Here is a 19,650-nt window from a genome sequence, read left to right as displayed (position 1 = left end):
TGGCTGTCTACCCAGAAGCAGAACCGCTGAATCAAATGATAGTTAATTTTAATCTTTTGAGAAAACTCCATACTGTTTCCATAGCAGTTACAACATTTTAGTCCCATCAAATGACGCAAAAGGATTCCAATTCTCCATATCCTTGCCAGTACTTGTTACTTTTTGCTTGTGGGTCTTTTAAATTTTGTTTTTATTTTTTTTTTTTATTTTTGACAGACAGAGTGGACAGTGAGAGAGAGAGACAGAGAGAGAAAGGTCTTCCTTTGCCGTTGGTTCACCCTCCAATGGCCGCCGTTGCAGCTGGAGCACCGCGCTGATCCGATGGCAGGAGCCAGGATCCAGGTGCTTTTCCTGGTCTCCCATGGGGTGCAGGGCCCAAGCACCTGGGCCATCCTCCACTGCACTCCCTGGCCATAGCAGAGAGCTGGCCTGGAAGAGGGGCAACCGGGACAGAATCTGGCGCCCCAACCGGGACTAGAACCCGGTGTGCCAGCGCCGCAAGGTGGAGGATTAGCCTATTGAGCCACGGCGCCGGCCCTAAATTTTGTTTTTAAAACAGGAGCCATCCCAGTGGATATGAGGTTATATCTTACTGCATTTTTTTAAAGATTTATTTATTTATGTATTTGAAAGGCAAAGTGATGGGGGAAGGGAGAGGGGAAGGGAGAGGAGAAAGGGAGGGAGAGGCAGAGACAGGGATGGGGGTACTTCATACACCAGTTTACTCCCCAGATGTCCACAACAGCCAGGGTTGGGCCAGGAAGTCAATCAGGGTCTTCCCAGGAGTGGCAGGGCCCCAGCTACTTGAGCCATCATCTGCTGCCTCCAAGGTACACATCAGCAATAAGCTGGAATGAGGAGTGGAGCCAGGACCCTAATAGTATTCCAATACGGCACTCGAGTATCCTAACCGGGGTTAACCACTATGCCAAATGCCCATCTCTTCATGTCATTCTCGTGCATGTTTTCCCAGTAACAGACGTTGAAGAGACTGTCAGCTTCCCACTAAGTGGTCTTGACACTTGTCTAAAATCATTTGACTACGTATGTGAAGGTTTATTTCTGGTCTATTCCACTGGTTTACTTGTCTGTGCTTATGCCAGTACTACATTAGTTTGATTACTCTTGCTTGCTAATAAGGTAAAAAATTAGCATGTGTGAGTCCTCCAATTTTGTTCTAAATGATTCGTTTAAAAAAATTATTGGGGCCAGTGCTGTGGCATAGCAGGTAAAGCTGCCACCTGCAGTGCTGGCATCCCATTATGGGTGCTGGTTCGAGTCCTGGCTGCTCCACTTCTGATCCAGCTCTCTGCTATGGCCTAGGAAAGCAGCAGAAGATGGCCCAAGTCCTTGGTCCCCTGTACCCACACATGGGAGACCCAGAAGAAGCTCCTGGCTCCTGGCCTCAGAGTGGCCCAGCTCTGGCCATTGAGGCCATTTCAGGAGGGAACCAGTGGATGGAAGGCCCCTCTCTCTCTGTGCTTCTGCCTCTCTATAACTCTGCCTTTCAAATAAATAAATAAATCTTTAAAAATAAATAAATAATTTTACATTATGATTCCATTTTCCTACTTGAAAGGCAGAGGCAGGGCAGAAGGAGAGAGGGAGAGATCTTCAATTTGCTGGTTCATTCCACAAATGTACAAAACGGGGCTGGGCCAGGTGAAGTCAGGAGACAGGAACTCAATCCAGGTCCCCCACATATGGGGCAGGAACCCAAATACATGAGATTTATGGGGTGTGCATCAGCAGGAAGTATGGGAGAATGGGCTTGAATCTGTGCACTGCAGTCTGGGATGTGGGCAGCCCAAGCAGTGGCTAAGCAGCAGCACCCAACACCCACACCATAAATGACTATAACGAAGGTGTTTCCATCACAGTCTTAAGCCAGATTCTTAAGACCACAGCCTCTTTCAACCCCAACCTTTTCCCCCTGTTATGTGGTCCCCTCGTGTCAGTGAAGTTAGAGTAGCTGCAAGCATTTTGGACATCTCCTATGGCAACTTACATTGGGGACACATTATTTTGGGTTGAGATACTATTAATCTTCCTGCGTTCAAAAGGTTAAGGAGTCAACTCACTCTGCATCCTGACAGAAATATGCAGAGGCAGACTACACCTTGATATGAGTGAACATGTCAGTTCAGAGAGTATTTAAGACGCATCAATGTACAAGAGTGAGTGAAGCCTCAATCTTACGGCGCATATATGAAAAACACTTGAGTCCCAGTATTGTGGCACAGTAGTTTAAGCCATGGCTTGTAACGCTGATATTTTTCCTGGTTCAATTCCCAGCTGCTTTGCTTTCAATCCAGCTTCCAAGAACAGGGGCTCCTGCCAGCAAGTGTGAGACCACGATGGAGCTCCTGGCTCCTGTACTTCTGCCCAGCCCAGCCCTGGCTGTTGTGGGCATTTTAGGAGTGAACCAGCAAACAGCAGAATGTCTCTCTCTGCGTGTCTCTCACTCTCTTGCTCTCTCTTTCTGCCTCTCAGGCTGGAAACAGGGAAAAAGAGATGGGGAGAGGTTGGCAATGGTTACTAGAGAGACTACTACAGTGCTAGGCCAGACTGCAGAAATCAGTTCTGGTGTCCTATCCACCAGATAGGGTGACTACACACAGCAATAGCGCGTGGCATACTTCACATAGCAAGAAGACAGGCTTTGGAATGTTCTAACAGCACATAAATGTTTAAGGTAACGGATATGCTAATTACCCTGATCTGATCAGTATATAATGTCTACATGGACATGCCAGTGAATTTTTAAAAATATTTATTTCTGAACCTAATTTTGTATTTGAAATTATTTTTTTTTTCTTAAAAAGCATTCCCACAAAATTTGAATTTTCTCCTGGCCAGAATAAGGCCTCTAGGGCAACAGAATTCTGAAAGCAGGACAGACATAACTGGAAGGCCTTAAGGACAGCCACAGGCATAGGCAGGAAGACCCTGTGAACAACATAAAAATACAGCAGGGGCCATGGGTATCTTGTGGATGCCCTCAGAAGCAAAGGGAAGACTCAGACTCGGCTTGCAGACAGGGATGCTGTCGCAGGAGAAAGGGATAAAATCAGTGTGTTGGAACATATTCAGAGAAGCACAGAATTAAAAGTCAGACTCAGAGAATCCACTTGGCACAGTGGTTAAGATACTACTGAGATGCCCACATCCTATACTGAGAGCTTCCCTCTGTAGGTACACTCCCCAAGTGACTGCCACAACCAGGGCTGGGCCAGGCCAAAGCCAGGAGCCTGGACCTTCGGGTCTCCCGCGTGGATGGCAGGGGCCCAGGCACTTGTAGGTGCTTCCCAGGCACATTAGGAGATGGATTAGAAGCACAGCAGCTGCTCACCCAGATGTGTGAGGCTGGCATCAAGACCTCAACGCAGGCCCAGGACAAGTGCTGCTTTACCCATTGTTACTTAATATTCTGAAGATCTCAAAACCTTTGACAACTAAAGAACAATAAAATCTCCAAAAAGGAAGTCTTAGAACACCATTCAAGAACAACAGGATAAATAAATCATGCCTTTCATTCAGTTTTTCCATAAAGACTTATTATTTTTCCATAAGTAAAATATAAACAAAATAAGTAAGACTTTTATTAAAATAAGAGTGCTGCAAGGTCCCCCCATTCGGTGCTGTTTAAAAGCCACCACCTTATGCAGCAAGCATTAGCCTAGCAGTTAAAATGCCGATGTCCCATGGGAATGCCGGCTCTGGACTCCAGCCTCCAGCCTCCAGCCTCCAGCCAGTGCAGACCCTGGGAGGCAATGATGATGGCTCAAGTCAGTGGGTTCTGGCCGCCCATGATAGAGACCTGGATTGTGTTCCTGGCTCCCAGCTTCAGCCTGGCCCAGTACCTGGTATTCAGAGAGTGAACCAGCTAAAGGGGACCTCTCTCTTTGCCTCTAAAAAAAATAAAATAAAATATAAATAGGGGTCGGCGCTGTGGCGTAGTGGGTAAAGCCGCCACCTGCAGTGCTGGCATCCCAGTGGGCACCAGTTCGAGTCCCAGCTGCTCCACTTCCAATCCAGCTCTCTGCTATGGCCTAAGAAAGCAGTAGAAGATGGCCTGAATGCTTGGGCCCTGCACCCACGTGGGAGACCCAAAAAGAATCTCGTGGCTTCAGATAGGTGCAGCTCTGGCCATTGTAGAAGTGAACATTGGGGAGTGAACCAGCAGATGGAAGACCTCTCTCTCTCTCTCTCTCGCTCTCTCTCTCTCTCTCTGCGACTCTGTAGTTCAAATAAATAAATAAATCTTTAAAAAAAAAAAGGCAGCCCCCCCCCTCACCTTAGCCCCACTTGTATGGTTGGCCTGTGGCTACCCTCATCACCTTCTTTAACAAAACAAAGCAAAACAAAACATCTATCTATCTATCTATCTATCAAGTAAAAGTCACCACTTTAGCATGTAGAGCAACCCATGTCATTTGGAGTCACTGTGAGTCACACAGGTATTGAAGTTACTCTTACTGAAATTAATCCATAACCTAGGCATCCAAGAAAAACCTCAGAAAATAGAATTCAGAACTTATTCATTATGATTCTGAGACAGCTGGGGGAAAAAAGATGTCCTCACAGGATTTTTTTTAAAGTAACTTCAATGCAAATTAGAAAATTTATTAGCAACTCAAAGTTTCCCAAAGACCTAGCATAAAATATTGATGGCTTTTTACTAAAATTCCCAGCAGCAAGAATTCCATGAGCATAAACTATCATCTACTGAATGTCCTTGTAGCATTTTGAAAACACCAACTAATTTGAAAATAAAACTAATTTCCTCTCTCCACCTCAAAATGTGAAAAGATTGTATAGAAAAGCCAAATAGTCTTTTAATGTCCAGCTTACTACTGTGAAATAATGATTTGAGTTTACAGAAAGTTCAATTTGGTACTTCTTAATAAATCTGATTCACATGTCCATATTTTAATGGCTCAAAGGGAGGAAAAAACTGAAGAAAACCTGATGGCAGAATAAACAGAATAAAAATTTTTTTTAAGGTTCATTTCACGTACTTGAAAGGCATAGTTACAGAGAAAAAGAGGGAATGAGGGAGGGAGGAATGGAGGGAGAGAGAAAAAGAGAGAGAGAGAGAGATCTTTCAACCACTGGTTCACTTCCCAAATGGCCGCAATGGCCAGGGCTGGGCCAGGCTGAATTCAGAAGCTAGGAGCTTCTTTTGCATCTCTCACATGGATGGCAGGGGCTCAAGCAGTTGGGCCACCTTCTGCTGCTTCCCTAGGGTCCATCAGCAGGGAGCGAGTTGGAAGTGGAGTGGCTGGGACTTGAACCAGCGCCTATATGGGATGCTGGCGTTGCAGGCAGAGGCTTAACCCTCTATGCCACAACACCAGCCCCCAGAATAAAATGTTATTAAAAAAAAAAAAAAAAAAAAAAAAAGACCTTTCCCATGACCAAATACCACTCTGTGTTTTGAAGATGATTATCTATACAATTTGTGATCTCGAAATATTTTCAGTTTTTCTGTATTTATAGAGAACTGCCTGAGGGTGTTTTTCATTCGTTTTCTTTTTATCTGATAGGCAGAAAGAGAGACAGACAAAGATCTCCTATCAGTTGATTGACTCCTCAGTGTCCACAATGACAAGGATTGGTTCAGGCTGGAACCAGGAGCAAGAAACTCAACCCTGGTCTCCCAGGTTGGTGGCAGTAGCTCAGTCACTTGAGCCATCACTGTCACCTCTCCAGGTCTGCGTTAGCAGGTAGCTGGAGTCAGGAGCCAGAGGCAGGTATCAAGACCAGGTACTGCAAAACAAGATACAAGCATCTTACACCTACGTCCCAATCACCAGGCCACACACCTGCCCCTGCGCAGTGTTTGTTGCTGAACACTCAGGACAGGGTTCCCAACAAGCTGCAGGGTAAACGGAATGATCAAGGTTGGGTATCTGTGCAGCAGACAAGATAACCACATCTCCTCTGGGAGCCCTGGACTCAGTGCTGGTTCCACTTCCGATCCAGCTTACTGCTAACGCACACCTCAAGAGGCAGCAGAAGAAGCTCAGGTACTTGAGTCTGTGCCATCCGCGTGGAGACCCACGAGAATTCCAGGATCCTGGCTTCAGGCTTGCCTTGTCCTGGCTATTGTGAGCATTTGGGGAATGAACCACAAGATGGAAAATTTCTCTCTGTCCCTCTGTATCTATCTATCTGCCTTTCAAATGCATATATACATAAAATTTCTGTGAATAAAAAGAAGGAAAGAGAGTGGTTAAAATGAAACAAGGGGAGCAGCTGTGGTTAAGCTACAACTTGGGACACCCACCTCTCACCCAGCACCTCCACTTCTGATCCAGCTCCCTGCTAACGTGTCTGGGAAGCCGCAGATGACGGCTTCAGCATCTGAGTTCCTGCTTCTCTTGTGGGAGGCCCTGGTCCTGGCTTCAGCCTGGCCCAGTCCCAGCTGTCAAGGGCATTTGGGAAGCGAATCAGCAAATGGAATCTCTCTCTCTCCCTCTCCCTTTCTCTTTGTTACTCCCTCTTTCAAATCTATAAATTGAAAAGGGAAGGAAAGAAGGAAGGAAGGAAGGAGGGAGGGATGGAAGGAAGGAGGGAAGTGGGAAAAAGAAAAAAAAAGAAAAAGGGCTATCTTTACTGTAGAGATTTGGGGAGAATAAATATTAAGTTATATGAGTCTGATGCAGACAGAAATAGAAGACGGAACTAGAAGGCAGAAATAAAGATAAGATAAGGGCAAACACAGGACTTAAGGAAGGTCGGGGCGGGGGGCCGGGGCAGGCTGAGGGCAGCAGCTTCCATCAAGAGGCCAGCAGCCTGGGCCACTTCCTCCTCCCCAGGCCTCCTCACACCGGCCCCGCCACGTACCCAGCCAGTGGCCTGTCTCACTCAAACACCCTCCTGAGCAGCATCACACTCTCCTCTTCTCTCGAAGCCTGGCCCACCCTTCCTCCTCCAGGCAGTCTTCCCTGACTGCATCCAGCTCCTCTGCTTCTTCCTCCTCCCCCAACCACCTCCCAAACCTCACACCGCCTGAGCTCCCATAGCCCTGACTGCCAGGCCCCAATTCTTGCCTGCTTTGGGGAACCGGGCCTTGCACCAGGAAGCTGGAGGTGGCATCTGGTGAGAGTCGGCTCGGCCCTGGCCAGCTCCGCACTCCCAGGCAGGCATTCACTTCCCTGAGCCTCTACCTCAGCCTCTGCCTAGGAGGACTGTGTGCACCTGGCCCACGGTCGGCAGCCACAGTAGGCGAGTGGGAGTCCATCAGCCGAGCGGCGCTGTGTTCTAGGCCTGAGGGAGATCCCACCCTGAAGCAGTGGGAGCGTGAAAGGTAACACACAAGTCACCACCTGGCTGTCCGGCGGCAGCAGCCACTCCACAGCTCCAGGCTGCTCGCTGAGGACAGTGCTGGGTCCCTTCCAAATGCCACCCATGTGCCCACTATACAGATGAGCCAACTGAGGCCTGGAGAGGGCGACTGGGCAGGCATGACAGATAGGTCCTGAAGGTCTGACAGGACAGGATCTGTGATCTTAACAACGCATATTCTGCTACTTCTCTGCAAGAACGCTTCTAAAGGTCTGCAGAAAATGAAATTAAAAGATTGTCTTTGACACCAAAAAAAAAAAAAAAAAAAAAAAAGGAAGGTCTGGGGGCCAGTGCTGTGAGGTGGAGGGCTAAGCCTCTGCCTGTGGTGCTGGCATACCATATGGGTGCCAGTTCCAACCCCAGCTGCTCCTCTTCCGATCCAGCTCTCTGCTGTGGCCTGGGGAAGCAGTGGAAGATGGCTCAAGTGCTTGGGTGCCTATGCCCACGTGGGAGATCCAGATGGAGTTCAGGGTTCCTGGCTTCAGCCTGGCCCAACCCCAGCTGCTGCAGCCATTTGTGGAGTGAACCAGCAGATGGAAGACCTCAATCTCTCTTTCACTTACTTACTTGCTCCCTCTCTCTTTGGAACTGCGCCTTACAAACAATAAATCTTTAAAAAAGGAAAGGTCTGCATAATTAATAATTCAGAGAAGAAGAGGGTGCTTTATAACTAGACATTCAAGTTAGGAAGAACACAATCAGAAAGCAGAGAATTTAGTCAGAGGTAAGCGCTGAGGCATTCCCAAGCAACACCTGAGCACAGAGCCACACAGCGCTGGTCGTCCACAGATCACTCCTCTCTGGCTCACCCACGTAGCGTGATTTATTTTATTTTTTAAGTATTTATTTATTTATTTGAAAGGCAGAGATACAGAGAGAGGGGGAGATGGAGAGAGAGAGAGGGAGAGAGATCTTCCATCTGCTGGTTTACTCCCCTAATGGCTGCAACAGCCAGGGGCACGTCAGGAGCCAGAAGCTTTATCTGCATTTCCCACGTGGGTGCAGGGCCTCAAGCACTTGGCCTCCTCTGCTGCTTTCCAAAGCGCATTAGCAGAGAGCTGGATTGGAAGTGGAGCACCTGGGACTAGAACCAGCACCCATATTGGATGCCGGCACCACAGACAACGGCTTTACCTGCAACACCACAGCACTGGCCCCCATTGTAATGTCATCTTCAATGCCTTGATTTCCTCACAGGTCCCCCAAGAAACCTATGAACAGATGCCCCCGGGGGAGTAAGATGGTACTCTAAAGGAGTAGAAATACAGAAATATATAAAGGACTTCAAAAAAGTTCACAGAAAAACAGAATTTAAAAATTAAGTCAGGGCAGGCATTTGATGCAGTGGCACGATGCGGGAGGATGCCCCATCTTGTATCCGAATGCTTGCACTGAACCCCATCAGCTCCAGATTCTCAGCTCCAGCTAATGCGCACCCTAGGGGCAGCAGATGGTGGCTGAAGCAGTTGGGTCTTTGTCACTCAGGGGTGAGACCAGGACTGACTTCCTAGCTCCTGGCTTCAGCCAGGTCTAGCCTCAACTGTTGCGAACATCTGGAGAGCGAACCAGCAAATGAAGAGATCTCTCTGTCTTTCCAATAAATTGAAAAAATAAATAATTTTAACTCTCATAATGTATTTTATAGACAGTGTCTCTTTTTCATGAATTGTTGCTAGAATTTTTACGATTGATAATTTTGTCAATTCCTAGATGAGGAATCTTCAAAATGTTCATGGAACATGTATATTATGAAATAACTGGGGCCAGCGCAGTGGCTTAGTGGGTAAAGCCACCGACTGCAATGCCAGCATCCCATGATGCTCCACTGCTGATCCAGCTCTCTGCTATGGCCTGGGATAGCAGTAGAAGATGGCTCAAGTCCTTGGGCCCTGCACCTGCGTGGGAGACCCAGAGGAAGCTCCTAGCTCCTGATCGGCACAACTCCGGCCGTTGTGGCCAATTGTGGAGTGAACCAGCGGATGGAAGACCTCTCTCTCTATCTGCCTTTCCTTCTCTCTGTGTGTAACTCTGACTTTCAAATAAATAAATAAATCTTTAACAAAAAAAAAAAGAAAGAAAGAAAGAAAGAAAGAAAGAAAGAAAGAAAGAAAAGAAAAGAAAAGAAAAGAAAAAAGAAAAAAACCTATGCATGATTTTAAAATCCTTTTGTACTAAAGTCATTTTTTTTAAAGTATCTGCTCCCTGCGAACGTGCTCGTGGCCTGGAAAAAGCAGCAGAAGATGGACCAAGAGCTTGGGCTCCCATGCAGCCAGCTGGGAGACCTGGATGAAGCTCCTGGCTCCTGGTTTTGGCCCGGCCCAGCCCTGGCCATTGCAGCCATCTGGGGAATAAGCCAGCAGATGGAAGATATCTCACTCTCTTGTTCACTCTCTCTCTCTCTAACTTTCAAATAAATATTTTATTGAAGATATTTTTATTTATTTGAAAGTTAGAGAGAGAGTGAACAAGAGAGTGAGATATCTCCCATCTACGGATTCACTCCCCAAATACCCTCAACAGCTGGGGCTGGGCTAGGTCCAAGTCAGAAGCAGGGAACTCAACCCATGCCTCCCATGTGAGTGGAAGAGACCCAGCTGCTGGAGCCATTACCTGCTACCCTCCAGGGGTGCACATTAGCAGGAAGCTAGGACTGAGAGGTAAGCCAGGACCTGAACCCAGGCCCTCCAATATACTGTGGGCATCCCAAAGAGCACCTTACCCATTACGCCAAACACCAGCACTAAAATCAGATGTTCTAAACCTCTCAATATTGCTCTTTATTTAACATAATACATCCCGATTATAATTTCAACAGAAAACCAATATAAAAGTTAATGATTTTACATTCTAGGACAGGCATTTGGCACAGCAGTCCTGAAGCTATCTGGGACGGCCACATTCCATACTGGAGTGCCTGCATTCTAATCCTGGCTGTGCTCCCAAGTCCAGCTTCTTGCTAATGCACACCCTAGGGAGCAGATTATTGCTCAGGTACTTGGTTCCCTGCCACCATGTGGGAGACCCAGACTGAATTCTGGACTGCTGGCTTTGGCCTGGTCCAGGTCCAGCCTGTTGTGGTATTTAGGGAGTGAACCAACGGCTGGAAGATCTGTCTCTTTCTCTGTGTCTTTCTCTGTCTCTCTGCCTCTCAAATAAAATAAAAAATAAGTAAGTAAAATAAATTTACATTTTTTAAAATCCAGGCTACCGTGTGCATTTAAAGTTTATTTCTTTTCTTTTTCTTTTTTTTTCTTTCTTTTTTTTTTTTTTTGACAGGCAGAGTGGACAGTGAGAGAAAGAGCCAGAGAAAGGTCTTCCTTTACCATTGGTTCACCCTCCAATGGCCGCCGAGACCAGCACCGCACTGATCCGAAGCCAGGAGCCAGGTGCTTCTCCTGGTCTCCCATGCAGGTGCAGGGCCCAAGGACCTGGGCCGTCCTCCACTGCACTCCCAGGCCATAGCAGAGAGTTGGACTGGAAGAGGGGCAACCAGGACAGAATCCAGCGCCCCGACCAGGTCTAGAACCCGGTGTGCCAGCGCCGCAGATGGAGGATTACCCTAGTGAGCCACGGCGCCAGCCTAAAGTTTATTTCAATTAGATCACTAAAATTTTTTAAATTGCAGTTTAAAAATTTATTATCTGGGCCGGCACTGCAGCTCACTAGGCTAATCCTCCGCCTAGCGGCGCCGGCACACCGGGTTCTAGTCCCGGTTGGGGCGCCGGATTCTCTCCCGGTTGCCCCTCTTCCAGGCCAGCTCTCTGCTGTGGCCAGGGAGTGCAGTGGAGGATGGCCCAGGTGCTTGGGCCCTGCACCCCATGGGAGACCAGGAAAAGCACCTGGCTCCTGGCTCCTGCCATCGGATCAGCGCAGTGCGCCGGCCGCAGGGCGCCGGCCGCGGCGGCCATTGGAGGGTAAACCAATGGCAACGGAAGACCTTTCTCTCTGTCTCTCTCTCTCACGGTCCACTCTGCCTGTCAAAAAAAAAAAAAATTATTATCTGGGCTGGCTCCGCGGCTCACTAGGCTAATCCTCTGCCTGCAGCGCCGGCACACCAGGTTCTAGTCCCAGTCGAGGCGCCGGATTCTGTCCTGGTTGCTCCTCTTCCAGGCCAGCTCTGCTGTGGCCCAGGAAGGCAGTGGAAGATGGCCCAAGTCCTTGGGCCCTGCACCCCATGGGAGACCAGGATAAGCACCTGGCTCCTGGCTTCGGATCAGCATGATGCGCCGGCCACAGCACGCCGGCTGCGGCGGCCATTGGAGGATGAACCAACGGCAAAGGAAGACATTTCTCTCTGTCTCTCTCTCTCTCTCACTGTCCACTCTGCCTGTCAAAAATAAAAATAAAAATAAATTTATTATCTGAACCATTTTTATTAAAATTTATTTTCATTTTCTTTGATAGGCAGAGAGACACACAAAGAGAGACAGAGATAGATCCTCCATCTACTGGTTGACTTCCCAAATGCCCACAACATCCAGGGCTAAGCCAGGCCAAAGTCAGGAGCCAAGACCTCAATCCAGGTCTCCCATGTGGGAGACAGGGATCCAAGTACCTGAGCCATCATTTGTTCAACCTCCCAGAGCAGATATTAATAGGAGGAAGCTGGGGGCCGGCGCCGTGGCTCACTAGCCTAATCCTCCACCTGCAGCGCCAGCATCCCATATGGGCGCAGGATTCTGTCCCGGTTGCTCCTCTTCCAGGCCAGCTCTCTGCTGTGGCCCGGGAGTGCAGTGGAGGATGGCCCAAGTCCTTGGGCCCTGCACCCCATGGGAGACCAGGAGGAAGCACCTGGCTCCTGGCTTAGGATCGGTGCAGCGCCGGCCGTAGCGGCCATTTGTGGGGTGAACCAACGGAAGGAAGACCTTTCTCTCTGTCTCTCTCACTGTCTAATGCTATCTGTGAAATAAAAATTAAAACAACAACAACAACAACAACAAAAACAGGAGGAAGCTGGATGCAAAGTGGAGCCAGCACTCAAGCATGCACTCGGATCCACGTGTCTCAAACATTGCCTTAACCCCTGCTCCAGCTCAAGCATTTTTTTTAAGTTTATTTATTTTATTTGAAAGTCAGAGTTATAGAGAGAGAGGGAGAGACAGAGAGGGGTCTTTCATCTGCTGGTTCACTCCCCAAGTGACTACAACAGCCAGGGCTGAAACAGGCCAAAGCCAGGAGCTTCATCTGGGTCTGCCACGTGGGGGCAGGGGACCAGGTGCTTTTCCCAAGCCATTAGCTGGGAGATGGATGGGAAGTGGAGAAGCCAGGACTCGAACCGGTGTCCATATGGATGCTGGTGTCGTAGGCCACAGCTTTACCAGCCACCCCACAACTCTGGCCCCTGCACCATTTCTAAGTATATAGTCTGGGAGTGTCCAGTGTATTCGAACTGCTGTCCTACAGGTTTCTAGAAAATGTTTACCATGTAAAGCTGAAACTCTGCTTCCATGAAACATTAATTCTTTCTCTCTCTAGTCTTTGGCAGCCACCTTTCTACTTTCTATTTTAGAAACTTTATGTGAGACAGTCACGTCGTATTTGTCTTGTTAGGACTGGCTTGTATGGCTCAGTGTAGTGTGCTTAAGGTTCATACCCTTCCTGGTGTACAACAGATTTCCTTCTTTTTTAAGGCTGTGTAACAAACATTCCATTGTGTGGATAAAGCACTTTGTTCAGCCACTCATGTCGGTGGACACCTGGCTGCTCCTGCCTCTTCCCGGCTGTGAGCTACGCCACACTGAACACAGCCGTGCCATACTGCTTCAACATCCTGCTCTGAGAGGCTTGTTTTCAGTAAAGGCCTTTGGTAAAATGAAAAGAATAATAAAATTCAATCAACAAAAGTTTACTTAAAAATCAGATAATTTTGCCAGGTTAAAGACAAATGCTTACCTTTTCAGAATACTGTCTCAATTTCAGTATGGAGATTTAAAGCTTAGACTTTAATTTATATTGAAAAAAAATGAAAGAAGTCAAACGAAGTGCTTACTGTACCAAAACTGATGTTCAGCTTCAAAATCACTTGCACTAAATGATCTTCCCGTAAACATCCAAGGCAGCCTGGGGAGCAGCAGGGTGGGAGGATTGGCTTCTCACGCCCCTCTGATCCCAAACAACGAACTGAGCGTTGCAAAATAGCGAGCAGGGAGGATTCGGAAAGTTCCCAACACGGAATGATACGTGTCCAAGGTGAGATTTGCCAGTCACGCTGATCTGAACATTATACATTATACACTTGTATTGAGATGTCACACTGTACCCCATAAACATGTGTAACTACTAAGTATCCATCAAAAACTGAAAAGAAAATCGTAACTAAGTCAAAGACTGCTTGGGTGGTAGTATTCTGTCTGACGTGGACTTCGGATCAGCATGCGTCAGACACAATCTATGAGCCCATACTTTCTCACTCTGTTTTGAAAAATTGTCACAGTTTTGATATTTATTCCTGTGTTACACTTCCCATGTGATTAAAGCTGTATAATTTTAATCTAGTAATTATATGGAAAAATAAATGTAGCCTGTCTGATTTGCTACAGTAGGTCTCTTAAAAAGAATATCCTCTGAACACTGATCACATTAGATATACTAACAGTGAATAAATCCCTTGTAGAGGCAACAACACCGAAGCAATACATAGAAAGTGTTCAAAGCTATGTACTCTACACAATCTTGTGTACATACTCACCCTGGAATTCACAACTGATGTAAATATTACCAGTGAAGCACACACTTTCTCCACTTTCAAAAGCCAGTTATTTTTCAAGAGACTTCTCTGAATGCACAGCTACCTTACTCTGTTAGAACTCAGCTCCCTTGAGATAAACAGCACAGCAATAAAATAATTTTTAAGATTCCTAAATCTGTGGTCCTAATGTCCAATGGAAATAAGGAAAGTGGCACAGATGAGCTAACAAGATAATTTTAATCCTAACCCTCAAAAAATTGCTCTGTGATTTTGAACAGGTTATACTAACCAGTGCTCCCCCAGCCTCTGTAAGTAAACTGGCGACTCCTACAGCCTAATACCAATGAACGAGAGCCAGCTTTGGAATCAACTTGGGGGAAAAAAAAAGGTAAATTCAGATCTCAGCCTCACAACATACACCATACACAAAAATTAGTACCAGCTTGGGGCTGGCGCCGTGGCTCACTAGGTTAATCCTCTGCCTGTGGCGCCGGCATCCCATATGGGCACCGGGTTCTGGTACCGGTCGCTCCTCTTCTGGTCCAGCTCTCTGCTGTGGCCCAGGAGGGTAGTGGAGGATGGCCCAGGTGCTTGGGCGCCTGCACCTACGTAGGAGACCAGGAGGAGGCACCCAGCTCCTGGCTTCGGATCAGCACAGCGCCGACCATAGCGGCCATTTGGAGGGTGAACCAACAGAAGGAAGACCTTTCTCTCTGTCTCTCTCTCTTACTGTCTAACTCTGTCAGAATAAAAAAAAATTAAAAATTAGTACCAGCTCGATTACAGGTCTAAATGTAGGAAGTCAGGTGGGAGAGTGGAGTGGGAGACTGGTGCAAGGGCTTCACTCACAGCCACTGTGGGTGCACGCATCCCAGAGTCCGATCTACTCTGCTCTGACATGCTTTCTTGCTGATGCACAGTCTAAAAGGCAACAATAAGTGATGGTTCAAGTGGCTGGGTCCCTCCCACCCATGTGGGAGACCAGGATGGAGCTCCTGACTCCTGGCTTCAGCCTGGCCCAGCCTTGGCTGTTGCAGGCATTCGGGGAGTTGAACCAGCAGATGCAAAAGCACTCTCTCGTGCTCTTTCGGTCTCTCTCTGCCTTCAAATAAAAATAAATTTAAGAATTTCATCTGGAAAAATTAAAGATATTTTATGTTAAAGTAGGGCAGACTTCTCTATGCACAAACACGGAAACCATGAAGGCTGCCTTTTACTATGTAAAAATGTAAAAGTTTTATTGGCAAGAAAGATATTTCAGTGTTAAATAAGGACTGGAAAAAGATACTTAAGGCATATCAACAAAGGCTAACATGTAAAATTTATAAAGAGGGGCCAGTACTGTGGCACAGCAGGTAAAACTGCCACCTGCAGCGCTGGCATCTCATTGGGCATCAGTGCAACTCCTGGATGCTCCACTTCTGATCCAGCTCTCTGCTGTGGCCTGGGAAAGCAGTAGAAGATGGCCCAAGTCCTTGGGCCCCTACACCTGCGTGGGAGACCTGGAAGAAGCTCCTGGCTCCTGGCTTCAGATCAGCCCAGCTCCAGCCATTGTGGCCATTTGGGGAGGGAATCAGCAGATGGAAGACTTCTCTCTCTCTCTCTCTCTGCCTTTCAAATAAATAAAATAAATCTTTTAAAAAATTTATAAAGGGCTCCTACAAAACTATAAAATAGACAATCCAGGGTTTGACCCTGTGGTGCACTGGGCTAAGGTGCCACTTGCGATACTGGCATCCCACGTCAGAGCAACTCTTCGAGTCCTGGTTGCTCCACTTCCAGTCTAGCTCCCAGCTAGTGCACCTGGGAAAGCTGCAGATGATCGTCCAAGTACTTGAGTCTCTGCCACCCACGAGGGGAACCAGGATATGGTTCCAGGCTCCCAGCTTTGGCCTGACCCAGTCCTGGCCATTGTGGCCATTTGGGGAGTGAACCAGAAGATGGAAAACCTCTTGATGTCTCTGTCTCTCCCTCTCTCTCTGTCACTCTGCCTTTCAAATAAATACATCTTAAAATACACACACAAAGTAAAACATAAATGGTAAATAAACTAGCAAAATATATTCTATTGCTTAGTAAACAGAAAAATACAAATGAAAACAAAAGATGAAAGTAGCCAAAATTTAGAGATATTTTATTATTGCCAAATGTGGAGAAATGAATATTTCTACACACTGTTGAAAATTAAGACTGGAATAGCTTTTTTTTGGAAGGCAATTTGATAGCCATTACCTCAATAAAAAACACACATACCCACAGACAAAACAAAATATCCAAAACCAAACTCTATTCTACAGAAATATCCCATAAAGGTCTAAGAATAAATATATAAATAAAATATTATTTGTAATAATGAAGAGATGACAGCCATCAAAATATCTATCAGAGAAGGAAGCCCGCAGTCCACCCAGTCATGAGAATGCTCTGCAGATGTGGGACACAGTGAGACCAACTGCAAGAGGGTTCAAGTTACAGAAGCAAGGCTCAGAGATGCAGGCTGGGAAAAGAGCTAGTTATTTTAAAATGCACAGACACAGTTTAGGGAGAAGAGAAGAGAAGGAGGGTACAGAAGTAGTTCTGTACCCACGTTTTTCTGAGTGCTTTATGGCAAATGTACATTACTTTTATAATTAAAAGACGAGCAAACGGGAATTTTGCAGGTCATTCAGTAACGTGCCACTTGTGGGATCTGGTGTGCAACAGTCAGTTCCTGGAGCCCCTCCCGAGATTTAATCACGTGTAGAAAGTACTGTAATAAGTAATAATCATTTGCCAATCACAGTTCTGATATTTAAAAAAAAAGTTTTCAACTTTATCACTGTTGCTGCAAACAAAAGAACACAGCACCTTGGCTCCCCTGTCTCACAGCCACAGTGGGCAGGTTCAGGGGGAGGGTCCCTCGTGCAGACTCCGGTCTGCCTCACCACTGCAGCACAGGATGGCCAACCAGGTCCGAGGAAAGCAGAGACCGAACAGGATTCACCTGTGAAACGGCCGGGCTCCTGCACGTGCTGCTTCAGCCTGCTGGGCTCCGAGGCCCTTTATGAGCTTAGAGTACTGTGCTCGGGGGAGCTCATTCAGGGCAGGGCACCGCGGGTTTGTTGGGAAATGGCCACCCTCTAAGGAACAGAACTTTCATCTGTATTCTAAAAACAGGCTTGATACCACTTCCATTGTCTCGCTTGTATTTGTGAGACTTTGATCTCGACAGGCAAGGGCAGTTCTGCTAACCACGGTTCCTCCCAAGTACACGGAGCCCCAGGCTGACGAAGGATTTGAGAGAGTGATGCTATGTGCTCTGAAGTCAGTGAGACGTGGGTTCAAATCCCAAGTTCCACTTCAAGCTGCATCACCATGGGCAAGTCACCTACCCTGATCTCTGATTAAACTGGAGACAAATGACAGAGTAAAAACGTCTAAGCAACGTATCTAGTGCACAGAAACCCTTGACAAATAGAAACCGAGACTGTTACACGGCAAGACCTCTAACCAGAGTGGGTGGGGCAGGGGCCAGGGAGAGCACCGGAGCACCGTCCTGCCACTCCTCGGGACGAGATGCCAGGGAGGAACGCATTCCGTCAGCCCCATGCGGGAGCACCGTCCTGCCACTCCTCGGGACGAGATGCCAGGGAGGAACGCATTCCGTCAGCCCCATGCGGGAGCACCGTCCTGCCACTCCTCGGGACGAGATGCCAGGGAGGAACGCATTCCGTCAGCCCCATGCGGAATACAAGTGCGTCTGACAGAACACAGCAAAGTTGGGATTTATATTGTAAGCTATTTTTAAAACTGCCTGGTCAGCAAATTAAACCAGCTGTGAAAATATCCTGGTTTCCATTCACAACAAACAGGAGACAAGCCAGCCCCTCCACGACCCTGTCTCGTGGCAGTCCAGTCCGGCCGGCACAATTCATTCCCAGGGGTTTCAGAGACAGAATTTTCTTGAGAGAGATCAAAATTAAACTATTTTCTAGGGACGGAGAGAGTGAGGGAGAGACGTTTCTCTCTGCAGATTTTTGGTGAATTCCATGAATCACCAACCCATTCAATTCAGAAGACTACTATATGAATAAAAATAGTGGTATGGCAGCAATTCAAGCCGGTCTCAACCGTCTCTCCTTTAAAAGGGCAAATGGAAAACCAGTCTGCTCTGCAGTACATTTTTCAAATTCTGTGACAGAGGGAAGAAAACAGTCTTCTCACTGCCCCCAAAAGCTAACCAGGTTTCAAACCAACCACCGCGTAGGAACTCAGAGGGGAGGGTCCTGAATTATTCAAAATGTTGGCTAAGTTGTATTATTTATAAATTCCTGTTCCTTTAGGAAAACAATTTGTTATTTAAACAAAGATCAGAAGTGTAAATAACCAAATGGAATAGAATTTCAGGAAGCACTATTCAAATAAATTCACAGTTGAAAGCCGGGGAACGGTCTATTAATTCTGTTCACTTCATGAAGACATTGCTAAGAAAAGGATGTACCACTTCACACGTTCTTTGGAAATCAACCAAACTGAATTGCTTCAATTTGGAACACCCAAGCCTTACAGCCTGTGCTAGGGCCTGACATACATTTTGCTTAGCCAAGTGTGAAAACCTCCAAAGCCACCTTTCTTGTCCCTCCAGTTAGTCACTCTATAAATAGAAGCGATGCATTAACAAATCACCAGAGCAAATGGTAAACTCCACAACGACATCTCCACGCCTCCAACGTACACAGCCCCAGCAAACACGCCCTCAGCAGGTTTCCCGAAGTGCTTCCGACCCTGTGTGATCCAACCCTTTTTAAATGAACTGTGACTCACTGTTTGCTTTCTTCACCAGGAGGCGGGGTCTTGCCATGCCCTTCCATTACAAAATCCTCCTGTTCCACCTGCAAAGGCAAGCACCACAGGTCAGCAGCAGTCGGGGACGCAGCGTCGACTCCCTCCAAAGTGCCAGGACCTGTCCCGTGCAGAAGCCAGGGCCACTTCACAGTGGGGCCCAGGACAGAAGCCCGGGCTAGTGGTTTTCAAACTCCATGTGTGCTTAAATCACTCCTTGGGTGACCAGATTTGCAGACCCAGAAGAGGAAGCCTATGGATTTACAGCTCCCTTTCACCGTGACACAGAATTACCACCTAGAACACATAAACCAACGAGCAAAAGACAACCTACTAGAAGTAACAGAGAATTTCACTGACGAGAACACATAGATGGTACCTAAACATATGTAAAGACGTTTTACAACTATTAGCTCGGCTAAACTTAAAAAGCCAGGCAATGCCAAGTGCAGACAAAGCTCTGGAGTAAAATCCTCACCCACTCCTAGAAGGCAGGTGAACTGGTACAACTACTTTGAAAAACAGGTTGCAGAGACCTGGTACATTTGAACATGGATTTATGGTACAAACTAGCAACACCATACACTTCTGGATATATACCCTAGAGAAACTTTTGCACATACTCAAAAATACTTACAATAGTATTACTTTTTTAAAATATTTATTTATTTATTGAAAGGCAGAGTTACAGAGAGAGAGATGGAGGTACAGAGAAAGATATTGCATGCGCTGGTTCATTCTCCAACAGCCAGGGCTGAGCCAAGCTGAAGCCAGGAGCTTGGAACCCC

At 47.0% G+C, this 19,650-nt stretch overlaps 1 protein-coding gene across 5 annotated transcripts in view; it reads right to left on the bottom strand.

Annotated features, from left to right (window-relative positions):
• The window catches only part of TNRC6B (trinucleotide repeat containing adaptor 6B), a 289,241-nt gene that overhangs the window by 153,343 nt on the left and 116,248 nt on the right, over positions 1-19,650 (bottom strand). For 4 of the 5 annotated variants that reach the window (XM_051834072.3, XM_051834078.3, XM_089308956.1 and 1 more), the window contains one exon: positions 18,845-18,912. The exons of the other annotated variant lie outside the window; for it this stretch is intronic. In XM_051834072.3, coding sequence (XP_051690032.1) covers positions 18,845-18,912 — 68 coding nt within the window. The remainder of the gene's footprint in view (positions 1-18,844; positions 18,913-19,650) is intronic. 5 annotated transcript variants of the gene reach the window in all.

Source organism: Oryctolagus cuniculus, chromosome 11, assembly GCF_051225735.1.
Source record: "Oryctolagus cuniculus isolate XC-2025 breed Fujian yellow rabbit chromosome 11, ASM5122573v1, whole genome shotgun sequence".
NCBI lineage: Eukaryota > Metazoa > Chordata > Mammalia > Lagomorpha > Leporidae > Oryctolagus > Oryctolagus cuniculus.
This window is presented reverse-complemented; position numbering and strand designations above follow the sequence as displayed.